The sequence below is a fragment of the Silurus aristotelis genome (genome assembly GCF_946808225.1).
Source record: "Silurus aristotelis genome assembly, chromosome: 17".
NCBI lineage: Eukaryota > Metazoa > Chordata > Actinopteri > Siluriformes > Siluridae > Silurus > Silurus aristotelis.
In genome coordinates, this window is record NC_139590.1 from 21,343,329 (window position 1) to 21,361,417 (window position 18,089).

Below are 18,089 nucleotides of genomic sequence, written 5' to 3' on the forward strand. Positions count from 1 at the left end.
CTTACCGAAGGAAATCCACAGAAAGCGAATTCCTCATGTCTTGATTTTTTATAAACTCCTTAACTTACTTACACTCTTCTGACTTTCATTCACGAATTTCCTGTCACTTGCAGTTTGTCAGGAAAACGTCAAAACTTGTGTAATGATGTACTTATACTTTTTTATGTAGTATATCTTAACAATATGAGGACATCTATAAAAAATAAACCATACAGATTTTTTGGGTTAAAAAAAATATATATTTATTTGTGCTCTTGCCTGTTGTGTTCTCAAAGAAGTACATGTTAAGTAAATCAATCTTTTTTGCCATAAAATATCAACATATCCAATTTCTAATCTATTTCCGTTGAATGTATATAGCAATACGTATATTAAACAAAACGTGAATACACGTGGCCGGTTGAGATGCTGCCCCCTAGTGGTGAGGTTCTCATACGACTCAGAAATAAACTTTTAACATTCGATATATTTTATATTAGGCCATATTAGACTGATATTTTCTTTTTTATTTTCCTATATTCACTCTCTTTTTTTTTTTTGAGAGCATGGGAGATGGGATTTCAGAGATGAGAATTCTAGAAATGTTCTATAAAATCTGCTGCTTTTCATTCTGATGAGTGAATCGAATAAAATGAATGAAAGATTTCAATATAAATGCGCACTTTTGCTGTGACGTGTTTTTTATTTTCAAAGGATTTCAAAATTCTCTGACAATCTGTCAACTGCATCATGGTTTTTCCTTTTCTTTATTTTATTTTAAACGTTAAACATAAATGGCGAAGGAAAAAAAAAAAGTATTTATTAGCTTTAGTGACTTTTTTGCAACCATATGTGATTCTTCACAAAGTTGGAGGCCTACAATGGATGCGGTAGCATGAAATTTTCTTTTCACCTGATCTAGGAGATCCAGATCTGTTCCAGCTTCATGAAGATATACTTTACATGGATTTTAAGGAAAGATCTGCTGTAGAGATCTCACCTTAATTTAAACACATTTAGCATGAATTGGAACCCTACCCAGGCCTCCTCACCTCACCTACATCAGCAACTGATGCTTTTGTAGCTGAATGGACATAAATCTCCAAAAGCACATGCAACCTGAAAAGGTGACTGGAACCTTTGTTGGAGTGGAGATTATTTTAAGAGCAAATTGAGCCTAAATGAGATGTTTATAAGGACTTCATGTTTTCATGACATGTTTACTGAGACCCTGAGATACCTTTCCTGGACTGTAGGCCCCACACCTAATAACACTGGTAAACAAAATTCTATAACATTTCTTATTCTCTCAGACATATGCAAATCTGGACCAAACAACACAATCCCACATTATATAACATCCTAAGACCAGACATAGAATGGCTACAGGAAACCCAGTGCAGTGCAGGCTTCATGCACTCATAAAGGAGAGGAAGCTGAGTAGCTGGCCATTGCTCTCTCAGTGTATCGGCTAATTACACAATAATCACCCAAACAAACGGCTAAAAATATTCGAGCTGTTATCAGGTCTTCCTGAAAATGTCCAAAGAAATAAATTGTGCTTACTTGTATTTACAGAGGTGGGTTTATTGCACAACACAGTGGTCACAGAAACTAGGTCACAAAATCTATCTAATGTTGGACGTAATTTCTTAAATTAAAAATTTATATATCATTAAATGTGATTTTATATATATATATATATATATATATATATATATATATATATATATATATATATATATATATATATATATATAATTAATAAATATATATATATATAATGTTTATAATGTATATATTAAAAACATTCATTTTGGTTTTTTCCCCCTGCAATAAAAGTGAATGGCGTACATTTTGCAACACTGCCCTCTAGTGTGACAAGTCATAAATGCATTCGGCTAGACCAAATTTTTCATTATGAACGACTTTTTTCCCCCAGTGTTGAACTCTGTTTCGTAATAATCCACCTCTCAGCATCGATAGTGTAGTGTTACAATGCCTGAAATAGATCTATATGTATATAAATGTAGTTTGCCTAGTTGATTTAAGTAGAAACAAACTTTTAATAAAACAAACAACATATGTAATTATTCGTATACATCACAGTGGATTACTCAGGTGTTGATGGGTATAGATTGGTAATTGTGCTATAAAGAATTGAAACATCAAGCAAACACATCCATTTGTTTGTTTTGGGAAAATTATTTTGCCTACCATTTGCTATGATGCGAAAACTGGATTATTCAATCAATTTGTTTGAACTACAAGCATCAAGATATCTTTCTTACATGATGGCTTGTCAGCTACTAATTAAAGAAGTATAAAATTATTAGTGATACAAGCATTGTTTATCCAAAGAGTCTCAGAGAGGTTCTTTTTAGCTACTAGAACCTGAATATTTTGTAGTACATGATTTTGAAAAATCTGTCCATGTCCACACTAATACGTTTTCGTAAAAAAACACCGCATTTTTTTAAAACGTAGATTTCTGAAGACGTTTTCCAAATTTGAAAACTATGCAATTTTTAGTCACTGCCGCAAATGTCTAAAAGAGCCGGAAAGAAAATAAACGCCGGGCCGAAACGACGCGAGTCGAAGCGAAGTGTATGAGCAACTTCTGGGAAACAAAGTGTGGATATAGCGCGTTTCTTTACCCAAACGCCATTTTTAAATGTATCCGGATTAGTGTGGTCGAGGGCTCGGTCTGTTCAGAAACAAACAATATGGCTGAAATCATCAAGCACCCAGGACAGGCAGATAATTCTCTTGTAAGGATAATAACAAAAAACACAAACACACAAAAATCATAATTTAAACTCTTATTGGTGGTGAAGGGGATGAAACCAGATGCAGAATTAGCCCTATTAATGGACAGGAGTGTAAAGACTACCTGTATAAAGCTCTGGACTAAAAGCTCTGATAAAAGGACAGCAATGACTCTAATGCCCAAACTCATCAATCAGTCTGAGCTGAATTTTGGCGCTTATAGAGTTAGCTAGGCAGGAAAAGTGCTTAGGCAACGCTCTAGACTTAGCGTAGAGCTTGTTTGAACTTAATGCATAATGCTAGGCTCTGGGTAATGATCGTTATTTAGCAAAAATGATGTGAACACTGATTGCAATCACGTTTTCCTCTCTGCTAGTGCACGCACACACACACACACACACACACACACACACACACACACACACACACACACACACACACACACACACACACACACAGCAAGTATTTAGTTTGTTGGGAAACACCCTTGTATCCTCATGGGGGCTCTTAAGCATTTTTAGCTAATGGTTGACTGTGTCAAATGTTGGCTTTGTAATAACAGCTGGATGCCTTCATCCTCTCTCTTTTTCCCTCGATCTATCTCCCTCATTCTCACACACACACACACACTGATGGCTTCTCTTTTATATCCTACATCAATGACGTCACACACATCCTCTTGCCCAGTTATGATGACTTTTTCTCTTTCCTAAATGCCAGCACTCTCTTTTACATGATGTTATGCCTCCCACTGTGTGTGTTGCGATTGTTTTGGCTGTTTTCAAAATGACGCCTAGCACTTCCTTCCATTCTGCGTTCCCCTTTTCATCACGTGTCTGCATGTTCTTCCGAGTTCATCGACAAGACGAAGCTGGACAGGATGAAGAGCGCACAATGAAGAGAGCTAATCATGTCTAATCACGACTATGTTTTCCATTCCCTGAGAACCAACATTATAGTGTGCATTTCTATTGAAGTTTGCTTTTCAGTTGGTACACCACAAATTGCACTTGGCCACATTGCCTTGTGGGTTTAACTCATAGACAAATGATCCCATGGTTATCTTCTAATCATTCTGTACCACTGCCTTGCCTAAGTATTCAACTATTGTGAAAATGCTGGCAAACAGCATCCACACAGCATTTTGCTACCACCACCGTGTTTCACAGGGTCAAGCATATAATTTGCTCCAATCAAAAAGGGTAACATGTTTCCAGTCTTCAAATAGGATTTAAAATATCAGCTATCTTTTTTTTTTACAATTGTTCCATTAAACTCTAATCTCTAGAGGGTATAGTCATCCTCCCATTTAAGCTCTCGAACTCTCTAGATGTAGCTCAGGCATTCTGGCTGTTTTGGAGACCGAGGAATATTTTTTAGAAGCAAACCCTGGTCGATACCTTTCCAGACCATTAGTCTCAGACGTGTTTTAATAGCAACTTCATCTTCATGATGATTAGATATCTTTTCTAACAAATATTGTGATCGCATGATCCTCTTCTTGTGCACATCTCTGCCTTGTCTTCATGTGAATAACGAACATAATGCATGCGGTTTGATATGGAGCATCAGAGGATTTGCTACAAAAGCCTATCTATTCACGTTTAGAAAACGGAAAGCCGAACATAGCATGATCCAAAACTTACATCGTAAACCGTAACCCGGCATGCTGGTTCATTTATAGAGAAAAGAAGCAAACTACAACTTTATCCCATTTGAAATCTTTCGATGTGAATAGTGAAAATAAGAACACACCCAACAACATTCTTGAGGTTTGTGCATAAACAGGAAGCACTAAGGAAGCGCATCTCTGTCATTCCTACATGCTTGTTCAAGTTTCAGAGACACATATGTGTCAATCATCACACAACCTGACACGCCCACACAGTTCTGATTAGGCAGAAAGCAAGAGTAGTTCGAAATAAGCTGTATATTTCATGATCAAATGCTTCTTTAATGGCAGATCACACGTCACACCGTGATTGGTTTCATGTTGACGGGCCTTTAACGCTCATCTTTCAGCATGGCTATTAAACCAATTCCTACACATAATTGCTTTAAAAATGGGTGTGGCCAGTGGAACTTGCTATTTTAATATCCGTGTAGATCAATGCAAATTTCACAAAGGCACCTAAAGAGTATCAGGGCTTTGTAGATTATCTTTAGCAGATTGCTCTCCCTGTTGGGCCACAAGGTGCATACATTTCCTGTATGCACACAATGAGCATTGTTCAACAGGAAGTTAGCTGAGATAATTCTGTTTCACACACACACACACACACACACACACACACACACACACACACACACACACACACACACACACACACACACACACAGCTTGTTAAATAAACAGCTCATTAAACACTTACATTTCTGTAAACATGCAAATCTTATTTTATGATCATAAACATGTATTATAAAGTAGTTATTGCTAAGTTATTAGCTTAGTCATTACCTTTTGATTGATTATGATTATTTGCTATTTGATTTCTCATTATGTAGATAAGACTGAAAGAGCATGAATTACATTAGAATTTATCGGGTCCTCAATGACCTGGCTGATAACAGGTACATTTGGTACATTTGGCTGCACTAAAAGAACAAAAACTTTTTAATTTCTATTATATTTCCATTGTATTGACTTTTATGATCAAGATGTTTTGGAAAATGAACTCTTCCACCTATGCCAATTTTCCCGCACCCGCATTTTCCTGATCGATGGATTAAGACTGCAAGCTAGCCCTGGCGAAAAGGACAACAAAACAAACATTACTGGAAAAGAGGAAAAGAGCCAACAATGAGACAGAAGAGTCGAAGACTGTCAACAAAAATAAAGCTTTTTTTTTGTAAACCAAACGACAAGAGTCCTACTTAAATTCCTTAAAATTATGACCTCGTTGCAGCGGGTGATTCTAATAATTCATGTCCACTCTCTATATATGTGGTGGCCGGCTATCCGACGAGGCCATGAAGCCTTCAAAACTGCTTCACCACCCGGAGACCAAACATCCTGCACGAAAAGACAACCTCTACATTTTTCTGGAGGAAATACATAAACACAAACGACAAAAGCAATTCTGTCCAAGGCAAAATATCAGTTTTGTTCTGCGTCCAAAACTGGTTCGTAGTACAAAAAAGGGTTGGGGACCACTGTTGTAGAATTAATGTAGAAAATTTAGAAATATGACTATAACACTGACAAACCATTTAGTTTCGACTACAATTGATTGGACAGGAGTATTTGGACAATGACTTTTACAGCATTTATGTATTCATCCTTAGTAGCTGCCTGGTGAAGGACATACTGTAGTGCTTCAAATTGTTCTATACTACATTGGTGATAATCGGGGTTTTTTTTATGTTGAAGTTTATTCTCTGAGGATGAGAAACACCTCCCTAAAAGATAATAGTTTCTATATCTTAAACTTCCTACATATATTTTTTTCTGAAAGAGCATCTTAAACTCTGTACTGATTAGAACTACTTGATTAGTAATTAAAATTTTTGATATGGTGTTTTTTATTTTATAATACTAATCAACTCTGTGTGTGTCTGAGTATGTCATCGTAACTGACTATCAGTAGTGCATTGTGTGTACACCACCTCATCAATGTTGTTGAGAGAGCGAAGGGTAGGTGATGAGCCCTTTATCCTGTGTTCAAGGTTCATTACTCTTTAGCTATACATAGCCTGTTATTACACACGGATCTTACACATCGCTGAGCACACACACCACTCCGCCTTTTCCAAACAAACTTTTTATATTTACAGTTTTCTGAGGTGTGCGTGATAGTTTGTGTTTTGTCATATAATCAACCTAGCATGATCCTTAACCAAAACTAGCATGTAATAGATCTTATCCTTAACTCATATTGTAAACTTAGCAAGATCCTAAACCAAAACTAGCATACAGTAGGCTGTACATTAACGACAGCAAAATAAACCATATAATAAAAACACAAGACTAATTTTATTTAAAATTTAACTATTAATACGCTAAACCTTGTATGATTAGAAAGTAACGAGCACATTTCTGAGCATTAAATGCAAAAATTATTTAAATTGATATATAATAAATATAATAAACTTAGCATAGCTTACAGACCTAGCATGATTTCTAAACCCAGACTTTACCCATTCATAATTAGCATACATTAAACCTGGCATGGTCAAATCTAAAGCTGGCATAATAAACCTGAAATGAACCACAAGAAAGCGCTAGCATATATTTAACTTAGCATACAATGAACCTACCATAAACCACAACAAAATAAACCAAATAAAAAAAAAAACCAAAAAACAATAAACCTAGAATGATTATAATTTTAAACTACCATATAGTAAATAACCTATCATGTTATAAACCTAGTACGACCCTCAAATAAAATTAGCATATAATAAACCTAGCACTGAGAGCTACAAAAAACAAATATAGCATATAATAATCTTCCTAAACCAAAAAAAGTAAAACTACAGGTCAGACGTTTAGTATCTCATACAAGTGATTGTGTGTTATAGAAGGGCCCTGATTTTTTTAGTCTAGCTTTCAGAAAAACAAACTTGTATGGGATATATGAAGAAATCTTTTTTAAGCACAGGCGTCAAAATACAGAGAGGGAAAAACTGTTGTATATTGTTTATAATGTGGTATTTATTTATTTTGTTTTGCTGAATTTTTAGGGTCTACTTCTCCTCTTTAGATGAAAGTGTCACTGCTGATCAATACAAAGTTCTTCTGAATGAAAGATTTTTGTCCAAATAGGCATAACTTAGTGCAGAATTACACCTTTATCTAAGGATGAAAAATTATGTAAATCATATACTGTGGCCTATGCTGGGGATTTTGGAGTGGCAAAGTAGCTGGCAGTACACCAAGAAATTAGAAATCTGAATGAATGATTCGGGTTCATTATTACCGCATAGTTCAAGGGAATTAAAGAATCTGTTCCGGCCTTGCTACACTGCAAACACGCACAAAATTTGGCTCGAGAAGCTTGAAATATGGAGATTTATGGAAGTGGCCAGAATTACTTACCTTATTTACCAAATATATCTTGTATTGGCACGTTCTGACCAATCAGAATCAAATGCAACTGTGATAAACTATGTGGTAAATATAACTATAGGTCATGTTGTTCTGCTTTGCTTGGCAAAGCTAATGGAATGCAGTTTAACAGGAGTATGTCTCTGTGTTTTTTTTTGTTGCCTTATGCCCTTTACAGCTTTTGCATTGTGTAAGATGGATATTTTCAGAGTGCAGAACAACATGGGTGTGGGAATGAAGCATCTCTACCACCTCCCCACACATACTCACCCACTTCTCTAATGTCCCTGATATAGACATGATCTAACTGACTGCTATTTCACCATAGTGCAAAACCAAACACCAAATCATCATAGTGACATGCACACTTTGTAACACCAAAATGACAGGGGTTTCTGGAATTGTTCTGTATTTCGGATTCCTGCCAGGTATCCTACAATTTTCAGAAAATAATCAGGTTTTACATTGCGTTTGTACAGCGCTGCTAACTATAGACGCAGAGAAAGAATGAGAAAGAACACTTAAAAGGAACCAAAAGGAAGCACATCCTCTTCTGGGCGACACCAAATAGTCATATTATAAACTACTATAATATCCTGAAGTGTTGAAACAATGAGTAGGATGAGTATAAGACTCCTGGGACTCAAGCACTGGTACACATACTTTATATTATATGACAAAATCTTAGTAATTACCTCTACTGGAATTGCTTTCTACTTGATTTTGGTGGCAAGTTGCAGAGATATATGTCATACAGCTACAAGACCATTAGAGAGATTAGGTACTGATGTAGGGTAAAGAAGCCTGGAGTGCAGTCAGGGTTCCAATTCATCCCAGTGGTTTTCAAGTTGAAAGGTCTAGCATGGGAGATCTTCCATTCCAACCCATATAAACCATATCACTTTTGTTCTGGATCTCTTTGACCAAAGTAGTGAAACACATACAAAGCACAGTAGAAATATCATGACCCGATTGGATTTAAAATATGAAGGAAAGGCAACCAAATACACTCAACAAACTATTTCCTAATCATAAGGTCATTCCTGCCCTTTCGCATCTGACTGATGTCATTGTGAAATCAAATTGGCACATTTTCTATGGGTTCAGGAGTTTCCTCACTCCAAAGAAATAACTGTTCAGAGGTAAAAACACCACCCTTTTTTCACATCCATGGCTTTGTAAAAACAAACCAGCAACGTCCAACCGACCAATCAGGATAAGAGGCGTCTCTACTGGCTTTCATATAGGAAAAAAAACCTTTGCTGTTTGCACTAGAACAAGAAACGAATGTGTGTCGAGGGAATGGTTTTTAAAGAGTACAAGGCTGCCATTTTATTTCCTTGCCTCAAACCAATTCCTTGTTCTTGTATAATCGGGACGAAGAGGCGAACAGGGTTATATTCATGCGCTCGGGCTAAGATTAAAACTTATTTCACGTGCGCTTTGCCTGGGATTACAGTGAACGAATTCAAACACCACCAATGACATGTTTATTGTAAATTGTTAACGTGTGGAAGTTTATTTTATTTTATTTTATTTATTAAAAGCAGTTTCCGATATCACTGTTTCTTTTCCAGTTTTCCAAAGTCTTGAAGCATGTTCCAGTCATAAAACCTAAAGGCAAAAACACATTTTCAGCAACCTGGTTCGCAAAAAAATCATACAATATCTTTTAAAACAATTAAAAACAATTTAATTGTCAACAAAACACTGTAGCGCTTAAGGACGTCGATTTTATTCAATTCATCCACTTCGAAATGATGACATCGCCGTGCCTCGTTGTGCACCATCTACACCTGTATGACACACTATTCTAATTATATTGTGTTGTAAAATATTGTTTTTATATCCGTTCATTGCTTCGTTAAATGATCCCAGCACACTTGCTCACACCTGCAACAGAAACTCGAAGCTGAAGCACATCACAGGTGCATCAACATGTAACAGCACAAAGGTCTAAGGTACTTCTGATGTCACTGTGTAAATATTGAGTCACGTGTTGTGACCAGAAGAGCAGATGAAAAAGCAATTGAAACTTTTTTTTGTGGAAATGTAGGTATAACTGTACAGTAGGTCTGTGGGTTACGCGCATGCGCAGGCATGTTTGCATGGTGCACGCGAATGTGGCTCCCCCTTTTTTTTTATCCTCGGTAAGACTGTGCCTTTAAGCTCTAGTATCGTAATGAACGTTAAAGTCGAATTGGTTGTCCGAGGGGGCGGGAGCGCGTGCAAACTTCTCCTCCTGCACATTTTCTTCTTCTTTTTTTCCCCCAAGATATTACTTGTGTTTATCCGGTAGCGTGCGCTCGCGCTCAAACTCGGGACTGGACTCGGGGATTTATTTTAATCATTTATTGATTTTCATTTATTATTAATATTATTATTTTTTTCCCCCTGGTATTGGACGCCTTTCTGAGCATGGCCTCTAACGGGAGCGGGACAGAGGCGCTAGGCACGCGCCTGGCGGAGGATCAGCTGCGCGTGCTGGAGGAGAATTTCACGCGCGGCGGCCGGAACCCTGAGGGAGCGACGCTCGCGCTCATCGCCGCTGAGTGTGGACTCAGTGAGGAGGAGACGCTGGTGAGGGAACGGGCGTCTCATCACACACACACACACACACACACACACACACACACACACACACACACACACAAACTAATGTCTTAAGTATTTATTTATTTGAGCCCCATATCTTTTTTTCCACCCTGAACTTCCTCCAGCAGAACACATGACTTCCAATCCACAAATAAGAAATTAGTTTTCTTCATTTGATTTATATTCATTTTCAGATCATCTAATTTATTTGTTTGTTTGCGTGTACATTCATTCATTTATCCCCTAATATACTCTTATCCAGTTTTCACCCCTCAGCCAAATGACAGCTGCCAGTCGGGAGATTACTGTAACTTCTGCTGAGATATGAAGTATGAAGCAAACCAGGTTACCTTTTAGTCATGAGAAGCCTATCAGTTAAACACATCTTACTATATTCTTTACACGCCCGGAGGAAAGCGCTATCTGCCCTCTTCTGCATACACGAGTGCACAAACGGCCATATTGATCTAGCACTGCTGGGACTGAAACCCAGAAACACACGTATACTGAGCGTATACTGATAGTCGTCACTTCAGTACAAGTGCTGAATCCAAAACTTCAAAAGTTGGTGAAGAGTCTAGATGATGGCCATTTCGTACGCCAATTCGTGGCAAACATGCCAACTCTGAACTAGTTAAGCATCATACGAATTTTCAACAAGTACACTATTGTATTCATCCAAGAACAGTAAAGTTTTATCGGTTTATCTTATAGTTACATTTGATGGTTTGGAACATCAATGAAACCATTTATGCGGCCACGAATAATCGTTTCGTCCCCGTTAAAAAAAATATTTTGCTGTAAGTTTTTCAGACCACAAACTCAGGCTTGTTGTGTTATCAAGAAACCACAAAACATGCCAAGGCCACATCCTGTGTCGGGACGCCTTACTTCTGTAAATGCTGACACTGGAGACACCTTTCAAAAGTAAAAAAAAAAAAAAAAGCATCCTCTTACAAAAACGTCATTGTATGAACTTGAAGTATTTTAGCAGTGGTGTGGTATTATTATTATTATTATTATTATTATTATTATTATTATTATTATTATTATCATCATTATTAGTAGTAGTAGTCAATATAGTTGCATAGCGAAGATTCTGAGACTAGCGGAAAGTACCCGTGCTTCGCTACGGAAGGCAGAACGCTAAGCAATATGGCAATAAGCAGTAAGCACTGAGCAGGACTGGATGATCAGAGACCAGAACGTAACGTCAACAAATAACGTACTACCCCTTTGTAGTACCGATACAGGGCAAACTACTTTGAAAATAATTTCTATCGTGCATCTAACATGTAATAAGAAACAATGTAGTAAGTTTCATGAGGATCCGTACTGTTATTTCAAAGAGTTTACAATGCGTGAGAAATCGGGTTTTTCGCGAGTTAGCCGCGATCCAGGGCGAATTTTTCAAAACCCTTTCTTAGTGAGCACCCAAGACCCAAGAGGAAGGTATGTTCCAAATTTCATTGCAATCCGTTTAGTGGTTTTTGAGATTTCGTGATGAGAGAGTGAGTGAGTCAGTCAGTGGTATTTGAGCTTTATATATATAGATTTACTTTGAAATTCGGCTCTCAGATAACTACGTTTGAGAAAATGACTGCCAAATGTATCTGCCATTTAGTTAAAACGATTTCTAGTAATTTATTGTGTTTACTGCTCAGCTCTGTTAATACACGATTGATATTCATTACACCTTTAACAAGCATTGCAGTGCATCCTTATTATTTTTCTACCATATTCACACAGCTGAAAACGAGAGATTTAAACTCATGCCCCATGATTTACACTCATTAACTGTTCTGAGGTTCAAAACAGGTTTCTGTGGATCAGAGATGCCCAAACTAGTGTCCGCCTGCCAAAGTTGGCTTTGAACTTTGAGTTGGCCAACCATGGCATATATGAGAAGAGGGGAAAATGCCACTGACATAGATCTTCATCTCCAATTTAACCATTTTTGTTTTATTTTCAAGCTGTGGAAAATGTAATATTAAATTAAATGTATAAAATGAATTAAGTGAATTTGACTTTATTTCATGTACAGTACATGCATACATTCTTCTGCAAAATATGGCAACGAGAAAATTTAGTTCAATTCAATGATTCATGTTTAATTTTTGCTATAAATGCAATTTAATAATTGATTATACTGTAAGGGTTTTTAAGACGTCACCTTAAAGCATTCACTCATTCACAAACGACTATCTGGGTGAGGTTGGATGTGTATCAGGACTTCCAGTCACATTTCGATTGATGGGTAGATGGAAAAATTCATTCTGAACATTTACTACACATGCCTCTTTGGGTATTAATTCAGACAGCCAATCGCGTGGCAGCAATACAGTCTTGCATGTTTCGGTTGTAACATGGATGTTGGTAGTTTGAGTATTTCAGAAACCTCTGATCTCATAAGATATTTACAGCATTTATCCGAGTTTGCACAGAATGTTAAAAAAAATACAACAGGAGACGACTACACTGGGTAGCACTCTTGTTAGCCAGAAATGGGGAATCTGTAGCTACATTGGGCATTGGTTTACTTAAACTAGACAGCCTGACAGTAAGCTTATGCATTGCGTTGTAGCCCAACAGATAACTGCATGAATTACCAAGTGTTCAGGTGTTCCTAACAAAGTGGCCAGTAGAAAATGTGAGCATGATTTTGTATCGTCGATCCCTTAAAGATGAGAATATCTGACCATTTTTAACCCTTGCCTGTTCCACCCAGAAGATTTTCTGCCTTAATTGGAAAATTCCAAAGATTTGTTTGTTTGTTGCTAATAGTAATCACATGACATGACTGAATTATTTTAAAGGGTGATGTAAAGTCCAGAGCTGATAGTGAATCTGTTGTAAAAAGAGTGACAGGAGAACAGGATTCCAGCGAACTACATTATAAGTGTGTTAGTCATTTTGGCGAACATCCTCAAGCGCTACTCTCTCTTTCTCACACAAACACACCTAATAAACCTGTTTTTAACCTAATGTGTTGAATTATGTGGTGATGTGTTGGAATTAAAAAAATTTTTTTACATTTCATGAATGATCAGGTAGTCAAAGGATTGAATAATGTGCAGTACGGTTTTGTCTTTCACACTCAAACTCACCCGGAAAAGCTCACTTAAAAGAGTTTGTGAGGTATCTTAGTACGATTAGCATGCTAACTGTCAGTTGTAAGGTATTATCACTTCAGCTTAACGTTCTTAACACAAAACAAAGTGCTGATTGACTATCAAATAAGTTGTGCTTAGTTCATAATCCATATCATGCTTACTGAGGTGTGTTAGAGTCATTTATAGCAAAAAAATAATAATGTCAACCCTAAACCCCTAAAAATGGTGGGCCAAAATTACGCATGGAAAACCTGTGGCTGATTGGTGACCTTTGATTGAAGCATAAGACGTGTTCAAATTTCCCCAAAACATTCGTTTCACATCTGCACCCACTTCTGTTAGGTAGTACATTTTTGTCATGAAGATCACATACTTAGCATATTTTCACTTTTTGATTTGTTAGCATGGGTAATAAAACACCAAACACGTTTTGCTAACTGGTTTACGTATGAGGTAACTGGAGAAATGCAAGTGCAATCGTTTCTTTTTCACATCACCGTCTATGTATTGAGTACTAAGTAATTGGGAAATGTTTCTCACTCCTGGTTAAATGTTTTATGTTTTGCATAAGTTTGAATTTTTCATGCTCTAATACAGTACAGTAGTGCTACTGGACTAGACATGGACATCCCTGCCCTGTTTCCGCATGTCTCCAGTCTGGCCTGAGATAAACTCTGCTGACAGTGTGAAGTTCCCCAGAGCTGCACTGGTCGGATTCCTTTAGTGTCGAACGATTCCGACGAAAAAAAACCCACAATAATAAACAACAGGGTGAGACGATGTAGCTAGCAAAGTTCATTTTCTGCTAATAACACACCCTACTGTGTTTTTATTCCTATAACAGTACAGCATATATTATATTCCTCAACAAACTACATGTCATACTTTTGGCCTTGTGGAAACTCCTTCCATAATCGCCATCATCAATTTTTCAGAGTTAAATAGCAACACATTTCTGTGCTTGTTTATTATTCGATTTTGATCAACGGATCGTCCACTATACAAATCAGCTTCTGTTATAGCGAATTCCTGGACACCTTTGGACCAATCAGAATCGAGAATTCCACAGCACTCTGGTATAAGAAGCACTAAACTCTCCAGTTTATACAAGGGCGTATACTGTGCTAATGATTTCCAATGCAAATTTGACTCCGGGAAACCCAGTCACTGGACGCTCGGTTTGAATATTGGGAACCGAAAGCGTAAATCCAAATGCACTCAAAGCACCACATGATGCATGTGACCTGTCTGTTTCCCCCCTCGTCCTTTCTCTCTCTTTTGCTCTCTCTCTTTCTTTCTCACACACTCTCTCTGCCAGACTGGTTCAGCCTGAACGCTGTCCTGAATAGGAAAAGCAGGGTATTGTGTGTTTATGTGTGTGTTTGTGTGTAGCTAAGATTAGGGTGGGTGGAGCTTGAGACTTTGGCTCAGAGTAGTTGTGACATCATGATACCACTGGTATATGTATCATTCCCAGTACTGTTCATGACATCATGATCAGTACACTGAGCAGTTTTACACCCACATTTCCACTGGTTGAGGAGCCAAACCATTACAGCATTACAACGTAGGCGTTTCCTATTGAGCAGTGTATAAATAATACTTTTGGGGAATTTTACAAGTTGTACTTCTGGTGTTTTTTCTTTTTACCATTTAAAACCTCAGCAGCTATACACAGCAAGCAGTCATGCACATGACCAAAGTTGCTTGACTAGTTGTCATGATGACAAAGTGCCCCCCCCGCCCATTACCCCCAAACTTACATTCACATTACCCCCAAACTTACATTCACTGTTGTACGGTTGTTTGTCCCAAACCAACCAGTATAAAATATACGCTCTTGTGCCAGCTTCGTTCCTCTCACCCCAAGTTTGATCTGGACGTAAGATGCTTTTTGAAGAACAACCAGAAACCACTGCAAGCACCTGTTCTTCTGTAGGCGCTCACGCTTTAACTGGTTAACAGCAGATCTTTACCCCCAAACCTCTGTCTTTTGGGGTTGGGGTTGATGCAGGGACGGGTAAAGGACATTCTCAAGCGCACCACAATGACATTGAAATTATGACGCAATCACTAGATACACCCTGCTTAAATCATCGGTGATGAAATAGAATTTGAGCCGAGTCTTGGGTATCCGTGACTTTGTCGCTGGTTCACTATTTGTCCTCCCTTGGACCACTGCATTATGGGAACACCCCCACAGCTCTGTGCGATTCTAGCCATGATTTGTTCGTCCAAATTTGGAAAATCCTAAAAGATTAATTTAATCCTAGGCTAAAGTCTGTAGCATTTGATCTCTAGTTTGATGTTCACCGACAGCTGATTATTGGCCGTTGCCATAATTATTCTGGCAGTGTCAGAAGATTCCAGACTCTTCCCCGCAGTGTGAATTCTCTTACGATGACCGTCAAACCAAGAACAAGAACTTAGCAAATATGTCAGGTGAACAGTACAGCAAAAAGAGAAACTTATGATTTATGCCTAATGATTGTATGACATGACACTTTTATTATAAAAGCTTGTCATGAACAAAATGAATGCTACAGTTTGTTTTTGTTTGCTGCTGGCTACCAGGAGAAAGCAGGTCTGAACAAGGATCGATGACGTAAAAATTCGGACGAGTCTTTTTCTTTTTCTTGTCATACAGTCTGACATTATGAATACTGAGATCCTACAGTGTGACATGGGGATCATGTTCATAAAGTCTGCCAAGCAACGGTCGCACAGTATGCTCACCTTTGCTCAAAGTCGCTCCGACTTTTACATTCGCCCAATTTACATGCTTCAACACAAGTTTCAGGTGTTTACTTTCTACCCAATATATCCCACCAATATTCAGTTCATCTAGTTTACACATATTTTGATTAATACAGGGATTACATTCATTATTTATACCAATTTAGAAGGTTTTACCCATTTGTTATGCAGATGTGTACACATTTGTCTACTCCATCCCTACTGGACAACCAAAATTCCTTTAAATGTTGGTAGGATCATCCAACACAGATAAAGTTTTTTTTTTTTCTCTCTCTCTTTTTTTTTTTTTTGCTGACAAAGCAGTTTGTTAGCAAAGCAGTAAGTAAAAAAAAAAACCTTAAAAAATATAGATTTTTGATTATTTTTGCATGCAATAACTGGAGACAGGACGCTGGTGGTGAAGTGTAATGAGCTAATTTAAGTATTTTGTGCAATACATGTATTACATTTCAAATCAGGGTGACCAGAGATGAATTTGACTGTTGTAAAGAGATATGGGTAAAATTTGATCTGTAAATTTGTATACTCACATTCTCTCGTTTTCCCTTTGTCCTGTAGAAATGGTTCAGGATGCGTAACGCTCAGTGGAGAAAAGCAGAGGGACTTCCTGCTGAACCAGGATCAGTCAAAGACTGAAGACAAAGGAGAAACTCTCCAGCTGTATGTGTATGCCATCATCCATCCATGTATCCATTATCCATCCATCATTCTTATCCTGGTCATCGGCCCATTATGAGGCACCCATCCTGCTTTCTCAACCTTGTGTTCCTTATTTCTCATAGTTATCTATATCTGTTGGCTGTATGTGAAGTAAATGTATATTGCACACACGAATGTCATGTTTACGTGTAAAAATAAACTGTATATATGGTTACGAGTTATTGGCGTTGTCCTCTTCGATGCTGTCTGCCAACGTTTCTCAATTTAAAGGTGATCAAGCTAACGAGCGAGCAATAAAACGCTTTGAGGCATGCTGTCTCAGGGAAATAATTACTCCCCAGTAAGGGCCATATCCATTTTGAAAAAGAATGGCAGGAATATACAAATCAAATCTGTCGTCTCGTTTGAATAGGCGTTTAAGCTGATCCGTTTCCGCTGTGATGAACGAGGGCCTGTTATAAAGGAATAGAATGCGAAGAGGCACGGTCAGGCCCAGCGTGAATTAGCTGCAGCCGGTTCTTCGTAGGGATCAACAAACAATGGCTAAAAAAAAAATAATGAAAAGAGGGATAAAGCAAAAATCTTTTTAAGTGCAAATCCAAACATAAAAAGTTTGTGGATACCTTGCTATAAGATGACTGGTAGGTATACTGGTATTCCACATTTAGTCCCCATTTGCTGTTATAATAAACTCCTGTCTTTTGGGAAGATGTTCCAATAGATTTTGTTGGGATTTGTGCTCATTTACTGTTGCGTTAGTGTTAAGGCCTGTGATGTGGTAGGTGTTTCAGTTATATACATCTATAGCAGGCCACTCCTCTACATCTTCGACTCTGACCCATGTAAAACATATCTTCATGGAGCTGGCTTTGTGCACAGACATTGTCATGCTGGAACAGGTTTAGGTCTGAAGATTTTATGCTAGGACATCTGAAGACATACAGAAATATACAATTGCTTGGGGGAAAACCACATATGGATGGAAAAATCAGGTTGTCGATATAGTGTATTTCTACTCATCTAAAAAAGTATTTTCTGTTAAAAGCAATGGGGGTTACTGTCACATGTCAGATGTGTAGCATTGAGTATAAAAACGGTTTGAGCAACAAGTAAAAACTAGGATGCTGAGAGTTTAAAATTAGGATTAAAAAGCATAGGCACGACAAACT

General features: G+C 37.7%; 1 protein-coding gene across 1 annotated transcript; it reads left to right on the forward strand.

Annotated features, from left to right (window-relative positions):
- The first annotated feature begins 9,973 nt into the window (after positions 1-9,973).
- On the forward strand, positions 9,974-17,139 carry hopx (HOP homeobox). Its single transcript, XM_083566091.1, has 2 exons — positions 9,974-10,375; positions 16,819-17,139. The coding sequence occupies exons 1-2, from the start codon at positions 10,214-10,216 to the stop codon at positions 16,894-16,896; spliced, it is 240 nt and encodes a 79-aa protein (XP_083422217.1). The 5' UTR covers positions 9,974-10,213; the 3' UTR covers positions 16,897-17,139.
- Positions 17,140-18,089: the final 950 nt, after the last annotated feature.